The 11,872-nt window shown below is 63.3% G+C and overlaps 1 protein-coding gene across 1 annotated transcript; it reads right to left on the bottom strand.

Moving 5' to 3' along the window:
* Nucleotides 1-6,001: 6,001 nt before the first annotated feature.
* SOX8 (SRY-box transcription factor 8) lies at nucleotides 6,002-10,872 on the bottom strand. The gene is made up of 3 exons (XM_035021869.1): nucleotides 10,306-10,872; nucleotides 8,748-8,977; nucleotides 6,002-8,011 (listed from the first exon to the last, which is right to left on the bottom strand). The coding sequence occupies exons 1-3, from the start codon at nucleotides 10,725-10,727 to the stop codon at nucleotides 7,275-7,277; spliced, it is 1,389 nt and encodes a 462-aa protein (XP_034877760.1). The 5' UTR covers nucleotides 10,728-10,872; the 3' UTR covers nucleotides 6,002-7,274.
* Between the last annotated feature and the right edge of the window lie 1,000 nt (nucleotides 10,873-11,872).

Raw genomic sequence — 11,872 nt, 5'->3', positions numbered from 1 at the left:
TGGACAGGTGGATGGATGGATGGACAGATGAATGGATGGATGGACAGGTGAATGGATGGAAGGACAGATACAGAGCAGGTTGCCCTGGCTAGCAGGCTAACTCCCTGATGAGGTGTGAGCCCTGTCACTTTAGCTCAACAACAATGTTGGGTGGTGTATATTGAGTGGCTCCTTCTAACCAAATCCTCTACTAAGCACATGCCCACATGCATCTCCCATGTTCCTGAGAACCAACTCTGGGGAGGTGGGCATTGTTCTTCTCATTTTACAGATGGACCACTGAGGCCAGAGAGGCCATGCACCCTGGGAAGCCCAAGCTCCAGACACCAGGCACCATGCTTCAGAGCAGACTCTGACCCTGCCTTGACACCCTCTCCCTGTTTAGGAAAAGGTGGACGACTTGGGTTCCTAGAGCCAGAGTCCCCCAGATCCTCTGGCCACCTTCATCCCTCCCTCCCCCATTAGTGACCGAGTTCCTCAGGGCACTTGAGTGACCTCAGGAAGTGGGGAGAAGGGGAGGCTCCCCCTCTTCGGGGATGATGCCCAGGGTGTCATGGCCCGCCTTAGTCTCACACACAACCATCAGACAGTGACTTGCAATGATAGTGCTCCCAAGCAGTGTCTGGACGCCCCGCCACCTGATGGACACTTGTCACCTGGACACAGGTATGGCCTCTGCCTAATGCTGCCTGACTGGGGTGGAGCCCCTCCACCCAGAGGCAACCAGCACTCGCCCTCCATCTGTGGTCTCAGGGACACAGGGACATACCCTGTGTCCCTCGCACCCTCATCATCTGTCAGTTGGGGCTCCCTCCAGAATCTCAAGTGGCCCAAAGGAGAGGGTACTGGCACGGCCCCGCCAGTGACGTGCCGGGGCTCTGCAGTCGGTCCCGGTTGTATCTCCTGTCCCTGAACATCCAGCAAGGGAAGGGTTGTTGACTGACTGATTGACCAACATCGCTTTTTCTCCAAAGTTCTCATCATCCCTGGGACAGGGGACACCTCTCCCCAGCTGTCTGGGATTTCTCCCCCTCCGTCCCACAAGGCACCCAGGGACGATGCCCAGCGGGGGATCGGACCTGCTGCAAAAGTTCCGATCCAGCCAGTTTTCAAATCCAGCCCCCAGGGGCCACGGGTCACAGGGACAGGAGGTGCTGAGCCCCCAGCCCGTGGACCAGGAGCCGTGAGCAGTGGGAGCCCCATGAGCTCCTACTTCACAGGCTCTCCAATCTCGCCCCCCGCCCCCCGCAACCGCCAAGGAGCTCAAATTTTCTGGGTGGGAGAGCCGGATCTGTGGGTGGCACTCCCTCCCTGGTGACGTCTGAATAACCATGACAGCAGCTGGGGGGGGTGGAGCCCGGCTCTGAGAAGAGCTTCTGGGTCTCCCCCTCTCTCCTCTCCCCTCCTCTCCTCCCCCCCCCCCTGCCTTCTGCGTCCCCCATGCCAACCTTGGTCCCCGCCCCCTCCACCAAGTCAGGAAGTAGATCCCAGGGGCCAGAACACCCATCCCAAAGTTCCTTTGCATCCAAATATTTACTGCTGTGTCTGCACACAAAAATTAATACACCAATTTTGTGTGTGGTTCCCACTGCCCACTTTGCCTTTGGGGATCGGGCCAGGCCCAGCCGCCCCGGCGGGCCACAATGCCAGCGCCCACAAAGCCCGCACAGAGGCCGGCTGGTCGCGCATACAAAGCACCCGGCCCGGCCATTATCATTCCGGAGCCGAAATCCACCCCGGCGCGCATCTCATCGGTCATTCAGCAGCCCTTAATGACTTGTCAGTTCCTTGCCCTGCCATTTTCTGTCTAATTAATTCTTTTATTGTGCACCGGATAAAGAAAGACAAAGGCCTCCCCGGCAATAATGATTCATTAAAATGCAGCGCCTTCGCCGAGGCTCTTGGCCCCGCACCAGCCTCTGAAGGCACATTGCCGCCCGCCCGCACTCCCGCGGGCCGTGCGCCCCTTAACCCTTTGCAGCCCCACCTCAGCCTCGGGGGAGCTGGTGAGTGGGGCTCCCGCAGGTGCCCACGCGGCTCCAGGGAGAATCCGGACCTGACTTCATGGTGAGCCCTGCGAAGTGTCCTGCACTTGCCCACCACAGCCTCAGTGGGACCAAATTCTGGCCCCAGCCCCCGGGGGACGGCTGCCCCTCCCCAGGCAGCCCAGAGAGGGTGCGGGAGGCAGGGAGCCTGAGCTGAGCACTGTGAGGCTGTGGCGGACTAGGGAAGGGAGTGAAGGCCCCGGGGCTCTAGTGACGCTCTGGGGACCGAGTCGGCTGCGGGACAGGGTGGGAAGGTACCTGTCACATGTGTCTGACATGTGTGCCAAGCCAGGTCACTCCTCAGAGCACCTCAGTGAGGCCGTCACTGCCCCACGGTCATAGGAGGAAACTGAGGCACACAGAGATCCCTGGCAAGGGGCAGAGCTTCGGACCCTGGGCCTGACCCACCTTCCTAGGGGGGGTGGATGGGGGGGGTGGGCAGGGGTTGTAAGACACCCCCACGCAGCAGGAGGGGTCCCAGAGGCACAAGCCAGGAGAAGTGCCCCCTCATTCCCCCAGGCTTCAGAATGCACATTCTCTGCCTGGTTTACTTTTAATTTTCTTACTGACAAACCCACCTTACCTTGCAGATGAGCAGAAAGAAGTGCCGTGTGATCAGAGGTGGTCATGTGCCAACAGTTGCTCTCGGGGACTGGAGCAGGGCGCCGGGTTGCAGCGGGGTCCTAATCTCACTGAGGCCCCCAGCACCCCGGCGGGGGGGCTTATTCCCATACTGTTGGGAAAGCTGAGGCTGCACGGGGAGCCGGCAGGGAAGGCAGGAGGTGGGGAGCCCCTCAGAGCCCAGCTCCCACTCTTCCTGGGGGTGGCCGTGCCAGGCTCTCAGCACCAGGAGGGTCCTCACAGGAGGGCAGGGCCACGTCCCCCGTGTGTCTGCCCCTTTAGCTCCTTCCTTTCTCAACTTGTCTCCTTGGAAGGCTCCCGTGCCCCCTGGGGAGCCCCGGGCCTCCACAGCCCATCCTGGGGGTGGGGGTGGTCTGCACATCTGCTCCTTCCAGGATACAGGGACCCCACAAGCAAGCAGGCTCTGTCCCGGAGTCAGACACAGAAGCAGGAGGTGTTAGGACGTGAGGTCTCTGAAACAGACAGAACCATGATGCTCTTCTTCTTCCTGACTTCCTCTTCCTGGGAGGTAGCACGGGGACCAGGGTGGGTCCCTGCAGCTCCCAGGCACGCCATCCCCCTTGCCTGCAGTGGTCAGCTCAGCCGCCAAAATGTCCTCAGGATGGGGCTGGGGCTGCAGGGCAGGCTGAGGGGAGCAGGGGCCTGAGGGACAGCAGGGCTGAGGCCAACAGGGAGGAGAAGACGCCCGGGCCCAGGGCACAGTTACATGTCTCCTCTCCTTGGGAACGATCCTGGGCCCCGCGGGCCTGGTGGCAGCAGCTCCATCTCCCTTGCCTTGGGGTCTACTCTGGCCGCGGGGGTAGGAGTAGGGCGTCTCGCCCCACTGGCTCCATGACCCTGAGACCGGGTCCTGGCCTGCATGGGTTTTCCCGGATGCCTGGTGGAATGTGTCCCAGGAGGCTGTCCACACAGGGTGGTGAGGACTTGTCTAGTGTCCAGGGGCCGTCAGTCACCACCCACAAACACGTCACACCAGCCCCAATGTGTGGTCCACAGCCCCTGCAGACCTGGTCAGCCGGAGGTGAGGTCCTGAAGATCCTCTGTCCAGGGCCGGCCTGGAGGCCCTGGGCCAGACATGGGGGAGAATGCATTGCGTCCACACAGCAGGCCACATCCTTGAGTCTGGGACACCAGCCCTGGGTGCTGTCCCCCAAATGCGGCCAAAAGTCGAAGCAGGCAGGCTGGGGGTGGGGTCTGCCCCCGGGACAGGCCTGGTGAGCGGGTCGCGGGCCTCCCACCCTCTCTGTGCTGCTCGGAGGACACGGGCTCTCCCCAGAGCTGACAGCAACCACACCACCCGTGAGCTCACATCCAAACAGAAAATGCACTCCTGAAAGCTGATATCATCCCCAGAAGGACCAGGAGGGGCTTTCCCAATCTGCCAGAGCAGGGTCTGGGTCATAAACGCTGTTTCCCCTTTGTCTCTGAATAGGGCGTTCTGTTCAGTGGAGATCAGAGGCAGTGCGCTCTGCTCTGAGGAAGGAAATGAAAAATGAGGAACTTTTCCCGCCCGCTCGTCCCCAGGACGGGCCAGTGGAACGCTCTCAGGAGAATGGAGCTCTGGACCCGCTGGGGCAACTGCCCCCTTGGACTCGGGCAAAGTGGGGAGAGGCCAGCCTTGTGAATAACGTTGTCTGCTGGGAGTTCACTGGAAGAGCCCTCACAAGCCTGAGGCCCAGGGGAGCCCCTGGACCCCTCCCAGCTGCTCTGACCCCCACCCCAGGGACCCGCCTCGGCCACCTCTTCACAACATCACTGGGGACCCTGCATTTGGGGAGCAGAGACCCCATGACTCCAAAGCCTGAGAATGTTCCGACAGGGAGGCCAGCGGCCTGGCCCCCGGAGAGCAGGGGTCGGGGGGCATCGCATCTCCATGGCCTTGGCCCCGGCAGAGGCCCAGCCTTGCCAAAACAGTGGTGGCTGTCCTTGCCCTCCCCATGAGCTCAGAGGGAGGAGACCCACCAGAGGCTTGCCTGGGCTGGGACCCCTGGGAGTTAACACGCAGGAGCCCCTCCAAGTGCAAACAAAACTGGCAGAGCCTCCCGCCCCCGGGAACCTGGCAAGGCCTGATCGATCCCAGAGCCACAAAGGGGCGGCCTCGCTCCCTCTGTCAGGGAGCCGGATGCAGGGGGTTTCCTTGCTTTGGGGTGTCAGTGCGAGAGCCTGGAGGGCCATATGGACCTGGACAGCCCTTGGCTGGACGCAGGACATGCTGGACTGGCTCCACACAGGCCTCTCTGAGCCTGGCTTGCAGCCCCCTCCTAGAACTGGCCTCGCCCGGGAGGCTTGGCACGCCCTAGACCTCACGAACCCTCGTAAATCCGGGCCGCTCTTCCCCAACACTACTCTTGGCAGGCCCAGGACACGGCTCTCCAGCGCGGGGTGAGGTACGCGCCCTGGATCGCAGCCACGCAGGCGGCTGGCAGACAAGGGGATGGGGCGGGTGCCCCCTACCCGGGCCACCCCATTAGAATCACAGAGCCAGTTGCTTCGAGGATCTGGGTTCTTGTGAGAAGCCCGATCTTCCTCTGGGCCCCAGACGCAGATGCCCCAGATGCATCTCCAGGGCCCGGTGGCGGGTGCGCCCAGCCAGGTGAGGCCCCTAAGCCAGCTGCGTGTGCCGGGGAGGCCCCACCAGGGGGTGAGGCTGCCCTTGCTTGCTGGTGCTCCTCGCAAGCATTTCTCCTTAGAAACAGTCTGCCGACCAGACAACCCCGCCTGGTGCCTGGAGGGCGGCATTCACCCGGCTCCCCGCTTGGCTCTGCGCCAGTGCCCGAAAACTGCCGCCAGCCACCCAGAAACCGGCTCTGGGATTTGCCTGGGAGGAAATCATGTCCTGGGATTTGGACCCGTTTTGCCTACTGAATAGGCCCTGGGGGGAAGGAAGACTCTGGCATCTTGGGGCCTCTGAGATTTGCTCAAATGCAGACCCAGCCCCTGTAGGGCCGGGGCGCTGGCTCTGCCCTTGTGGGCTCCGGGTGCCCACATCCTCTGAGGAGGGCCTGGAGTGAACCCCACTCCTGCTTCGACCGACACCCTCCCGAATGAGACCCCAGGCGTACAGAAAGCAACACACAAAACGCAGCCCAAGTAGATAAAAAGCATTTTTTTTTTAATTTTATCAAACTGGTCTGTACAAAAGTTAGCGTTGCTTGGTCAGAAAGGAGCAGAACACAGCAGGTAGTGACGGCGGAAGACCAGACCCCACGCGGAACAACAGAGTTGGCGTAAAAATGAGTTTGCTGTATTCCCTGCCCCCACCCCCAGAAAAAGATATGCCCCCCCACAAAAAAATTTTTTTTTCTTTTCTAGAAAAAGGTAGGAAAAAAGTAGAAAAAGTAAAAAGAAGCAACTTCTCGGACGTCTTTAAATGTACAAAGTTTAAAGGCACAAGTTTCCATGAAGTTGGAGTTATCGGTGCTCAGCACACAGTGGAAGCAGGTACGCGTTGAGCAGGATTATTCATCTAAAACTAAGACTCTACACACTGTAGTGGAGAAGGTTTTAGTTTCACAGCTTGTAGGTGGCGTCTGGTTCCTAAGAGCCGAGATTAACGTGCTGCTGCAGCCCCCCCATCCCAGGAAATCCCCATCCACTGCTTGGCACAGCCGTGGGCAGGGACGGCCTCCAGCAACACCCCTGCCTTCCAAACCTCAGCTGAACGACGGTCAGAGACACTACAAGGCAAATCTCTTCTCCTCCCTTGGGGTCCTGGCCACCTCCCCGGGGGGATTGGAGCTGGGGGGGAGGCGAGGGGAGGGGAAGAGAGGAGGGGAAGGGGGAGGAGGGGAGGAGGGGATCCCACCCCACCACCTGTCCTCCCAGCCCTCGCGCTCAGCAACCCGGCCTCCGTTTTGTCTTAAATTCTACTCTGCACAAATTACTTCATTAATTAAAGATAAAATAATACAGAACATAAATACATTTCAACAGCTTCCCAAACAAATCGAACGTGTTTAAGTTTCAAAATAAAAATTAAAAAAATAATAATAATAAAATAAAAAGAGAGAAGGGTTAGTTGCAGCCAAATCTTGCTAGGAAGAGCCTTAAACGGCGGGGAGCACCTCGGAGCCGATAGGCTGGTCCCCAGAGGGGCTCCTGCAGCCATGCTCCCGCCGGGCTGTGGATGCCGCCAAACTGCGGGAACGACCCCTGTGGGTCCCCTGGAGTTCTCCGCGCACTTGAGGCCAGCAGGGACCTCGGAGCACAGGCGGCCAGACACCCCACGCCTCTTCCCTCCTTTCTGTTTTGTGCTGGGGCTGCTTTGTGTCCACTGAGGTGCAAAACCAAGATGTCTGCAGGGAAGGGGCCAGAAGGCTGTCCTTGGTTCCAGAGTCGCCAGTTGCCGCTAAGAGGGTGCGGGGAGCGGGCTTTGCTGGCTACAGGGAGTGTGGAGATCTGGAAGCCGTGGTGCGTCGGGTACCAAGTGTGGTTCCCCTGCACACGCCAGCAGGCACCTGATGGAGCCGCCACCTCCTCTCCTTCCACCAGCGCACCCCTTCTGCAAGACCTGAGGCTCCATCTGTCTTTGCCGAGATCAAGGTTCTCCCTGGCCAACGCCGGCCCCCTCCCCGGGCCACGGCACCCTCAGGGCCTGGTCAGGGTAGTGTACACGGGCTGGTCCCAGTTGCCAGGCGGGCTGTGGGCAGGCGGCACGGAGAGGCCACTGAGCAGGGGCGAGGCGTAGGGCCGACGAGAAGGGTGGAAGTAGGAACACTGGTAGAGGCTGGATGGGAAGCCCGGGTATGGGCTGTAGTAGCCGGGGGCCTGCAGGTCGGTGTAGTCGCACTGCGAGCTGGTGAGGGAGCTGGCCGCCGCGGCGGGGGCGGCCGTGGTGACGCTGGCCTGGCTGCCGTAGGAGCCGTAGTCGGCACGGCCTGGAGAACCGTGCGACTGGTCACCATAGTGGCTGGGGCTCAGCTGCTCCGTCTTGATGTGTGGCCGCGGGGGGCCCGCTTCGGTGGGCGACGCGGAGGCCGACGGGGCTCCCTTGTGGGCCCACACGGGGGATGCCCCGATGCTGGCCGCCCCCGAGTGTGAGTAGGAGGCAGCCCCATAGGAGCCGGCGGCGGGCTGGCCCGGCTCCGCGGGCAGGGCCGAGTGGCCGTTGAGGGGCAGGTACTGGTCGAACTCGTGCACATCAAAGGTGTCCATGTTGCCGATGACCTCGCTGCTCAGCTCTGAGATGTCCACGTTGCTGAAGTCGATGTTTTGGCGCCCGCTGTCCGCCAGGCGGCGGCCTTCCAGCTTCAGCTCCGGCTTGCCCCCGTGGTGCAGGTCCGTCTTGGGGGTGGTGGGCGGGGTGGGTGGCCCGTGGGTCTGCCCTGGGGACAGAGCACATTTCAGGGATGAATGCCCCTTCTGTGGGGGGCCAGCCAGGCTGGCGACGTGCACCCAGGAGGAACACCAGCCCGCTAACTGCCGCAGGTAGAAATCAACGGCTTTTTGTTTCTGTATGTTTCCCAGAAATTCCAGCGGAGCCAGACCCAGACCTCACTCCTTGGCCGAGGAAATTCCGTTAAGCGCCGTTCTACAGGAAGAGCTGGGGCCATGGAGGCCCCACCGTGAAGACCAAGGTGGGGGAAAGGAGAGGAAGTGCCCAGCCCCCTGCACATGACCACAGTGTGACCCACACAAAACGTATTCTCCCTGAGGCTCAAAGCTTTTGCCAGCTTGACTGAGACTGCTCGGCTGGCCGGGATTCTCCCCCAGTCCGTCTGATCCTAAAGCTGGGCTGCTGACCACCATGCCAGGGGCAGGAGTGCTGGGTCAGCACCAGCAGAAAGGCCAGGGGAAGCAGAAACATCCTCAGGCAGGGCAGAACACACCCATGTCACCCAGCGCCGGACCGAGGCAAAGCTGCGAGACCCTCAGTGTTCAGAGGGGGCTAAGCAGAACCCCTCCCTCCCCGTGTGCATCAGGGAACACGTGATTGTCTCAAAGCTACCTGCCCTGGGCATGAGCCCCCGCTCCCTACCCCCCCTACTCATCTCAGCGGATGCCGGAACCCCCACTTCTCCTGCTGGGGCAGGCACATGCTGTGGGGCCCCAGGAGCCCACCTGTGTGGTCACTGTGGTGGTGCGGGTCACCAAGGCCTGCATCGGCCTTGTACACGGCACTGCCGGGGTGGGGGCCCAGCTCGGCCCCGGAGTCAGAGTCGCCTTGGCCTGTTTTCACACTCTTCCTGCGGCGTGGCTGGTACTTGTAATCCGGGTGATCCTTCTTGTGCTGGACCCGCAGCCGCTCAGCCTCCTCCACGAAGGGGCGCTTCTCACTCTCGCTCAGCAAGCTGCAGCACCAAGGGCAGAAGCGGGATGGCCAGGGCCCCCATGCCGCCCCTGGGGGAGGGCCTCACTGACCCTGACACTCACAGGGAGGCCTGCATGTGCTCCCACACCTCAGCGGGCACCAGGCAGGCGCTCCCCTCTCTGGGGACGGGGGGGAGGGGCCTCAGGCCAGCGAGGACTTCTGGTGAGGTCTGTTCTCATTAGGGTCAAAGGAACGTGCTAGAACAAGACCCAAACCTTTCCATCTCCATCATCCTCTTACTTCCCTTTGCCCAGAGCCTGTGTAAGTCCCCTCCCTTTGGGGCTTTCTAAGGCAGGTGGGGGAGGAGGCAGAACCCAGCAGAGAACACCCTGGGGACAAAGCGGGGCTTCCTGGGGACGAGCAGGTCCAGACCTCCAGGAACGCTGGCAAAACCCGTGTGGTCCTCACTGAAGCTCAGAACACACACAGGCCTCTCAAACCCTTCCAGAAACTCACCTCCAACTGCCTAGGGCATAGGGCACAGGGCTGCCGGAGTCCACTGTGCCCAGAGCAGACAGAGACAGGCACACAGAGAACAGATGTGCAAACTCCCAGTGCCCACTCATGGGAGAGGAACAGGAAATGGGAGCCAGTGCCCCAAACCCAAAGCCGTCCATTTTAAACCCAAGTAGAACACATTTGGTGGGGACGGGCAGTTCTCAGCAGTCCTACTTTCTGCAAAAACGTCCAGCTTCTCTATACCCAAGTATGCACAAAGCATGCCTGTGCTGGACCCCTCCTGCATCCCTCGTCCTTGTCTGCAGAGGGGCACAGAGGTGGCAGAAGCTGTGGGGAATGTGCCAGCTGAACAGACACGCACCCCCTCCATCTGCCTTGACTTCCCCCACATGCTGGTCAGAGTGGAGGGGAGCCCTTTCCAAAGAGGGGCACCTCCAGAGAGCACCACATTGCCTGATACTGTGTCCTGCTTCTAGACAGAAGCCACCTTTCCTCGGGGAGGGACAGGCCTCCAGACTCTGGGGCCACTCACAGGTGGAGTCCTCTCCTCAGCATGCCAGCCACAGCCTTCAGCGGTCTGTTGGCGACTGAGGGAGTGTGCTCAGGGTTGCATACTCGCCCCGCAGCCCTCTGTGGCCCTGACCACCTGAGCATCCCGGATGCAGTCTCCCCGGTCAAAGGGTAAGGTTTTCCACTAGGACTCGCCCTGGGTACAGCCACTGGGAGCAGAGCCGAGGCCGGGAGCGGGGCCACCTCCCGGGCCCCCGCGTACCCCCCGAGAACCACTCGAAGCCCGCCCGCGCTGCTGGGGCCCCGTCCCTGTCCCTCGCTCGGGGACAGCGCACTCACCGCCACAGCTTGCCCAGCGTCTTGCTGAGCTCGGCGTTGTGCAGGTGCGGGTACTGATCGGCCAGCTTGCGGCGTGCCGCCTGCGCCCACACCATGAAGGCGTTCATGGGCCGCTTCACGTGAGGCTTGGCCTTCAGCGCGCCGCCGCCGCCCCCGCGCACCGGCATGGGCACCAGGCTCCAGTCATAGCCCTTGAGCACCTGCGACACGGCGTCGCGGATGCAGGCCGGGAAGCGTTCGTCCGCCGCCTCGGCCGCGTCGCCCCGGCCGCCGCCCCCCGCGCCCGCCGCGCGGCCCAGGCCCTCGGAACCGGCAGGCGACGGCGGCGCGTCCGAGTCCGAGTCCTCCACGTGCGACATGGAGCTGGCGGTGCCGGACGGGCTGCAGGGCGGCTGGGCGCGGGCCTCGCTCATGTCCAGCATCGGGGCCGCGCGCGGAGGGGCGCGTACCGGGACCCGCGGGGCTGCTGCTCAGCTGCGCCGCGGCCGCTCTGGGACCCGAGGTCGCCGCGCTGTAGCCCGACCTGCGTCCCCGCCGCCGCCGCCGCCGCCGCCACAGCCCGACCCCGGGCCTCCCGCTGCCGCTGCTGCCGCCGAAGCTCCGTCCCGGCGGAGGACCCGCAACAAGTTTCTTTAAGCTGCAGACGCGAGGCCCCGCCCCCTGCCCGGCTCCCCATTGGCCCGCGCGCGCCCCGCCGCTCCCGGGGGCGGAGCTTGGACGCCCGCCCCTCCCCCACCCGAAGAAAGTGCAGCGGTTCCCTCTGCGCCCCCGCGCGCCCCGCCCGGCGCCGCGCAGGGCCGGGGGCCGCTTTTCCAGTCGGGGCGGGGAGGGAAAGGGGTCGGACACTCGGGACGGCGGGGCGCTCCGGGGTGTCTCTGCGGGGTGCGTAGCGGCTTCTGTGGGTCCCGCCTTTGGCCCCGTCGCCCAGCCCAGGGAAGCCCGCTCCGCGTGGAGGCGGGTCCTCCAGAGCCTCCCCCACAGCGGGTCCTGAGCCCCGACGTCTCGCCCGCAACCCAGAGGCGCAGGGGTCAACTGCTGCCAGCTTGCAGCCCAGGGGAGGGTTGGCTCGGCCGTGTAGCCTCAAAGCCCGGGCTCCCCGCCCGCAGGGCCAGCGCGCCGGGCAAGACCCTCCAGCGCGCCCTGAGTTTGCGCGCCGCGCACGTCCAGGTAAAGCGCGCCCAAGGGCCGCCGCTCGGAGCTGGGCGATCCCAGGTCCCCCGCCCAGTCCGGGTATGAGCTGGGAGAGCGCGGGCGGGGGAGCGGCCCCAGGAGCCAGGCAACCGAGGGAGGCGGGAGCGCCAGGCAGGGACTGGGCTGACCCTAGTTGCGGAGTCTCTAGGGCCGCCCGGCGGATGGCATGGCCGGACACAGGGGCCTAGGGCCTTCCGGGCCTGACCTGGGGGGGGGGGGGGGGGGTTTGGGGGGGTGGGGGCCGCCCGGGGGGGGGGGGGGGGGGGGGGGGGGGGGGTTTAGGAGCGTTGAGGCCGTCCGGCTGGGCGGCCCTGGATGGTCCGGCGAAGGTGATGGCCGCCCCGGGCGTCCTTAGTGGAGGAGGTGGGCGCGCCAG

This window comes from Mirounga leonina, unplaced genomic scaffold (genome assembly GCF_011800145.1).
Source record: "Mirounga leonina isolate KUSES-001 unplaced genomic scaffold, KU_Mleo_1.0 Mir_175, whole genome shotgun sequence".
In the NCBI taxonomy this organism is placed as follows: Eukaryota; Metazoa; Chordata; class Mammalia; order Carnivora; family Phocidae; genus Mirounga; species Mirounga leonina.
Note: the sequence above shows the minus strand (reverse complement) of the source record. Positions and strands in the feature narration are given on the sequence as shown.

Excerpts from the sequence above, each read along its gene's own strand:
- SOX8 (XM_035021869.1), bottom strand. The coding sequence starts at position 10,727 with ATGCTGGACATGAGCGAGGCCCGCGCCCAGCCGCCCTGCAGCCCGTCC. Across the intron at positions 8,978-10,305 it reads ACGCTGGGCAAGCTGTGGCG|CTTGCTGAGCGAGAGTGAGA; the intron begins GTGAGTGCGCTG and ends TTGGTGCTGCAG. Across the intron at positions 8,012-8,747 it reads CCACCACAGTGACCACACAG|GGCAGACCCACGGGCCACCC; the intron begins GTGGGCTCCTGG and ends CTCTGTCCCCAG.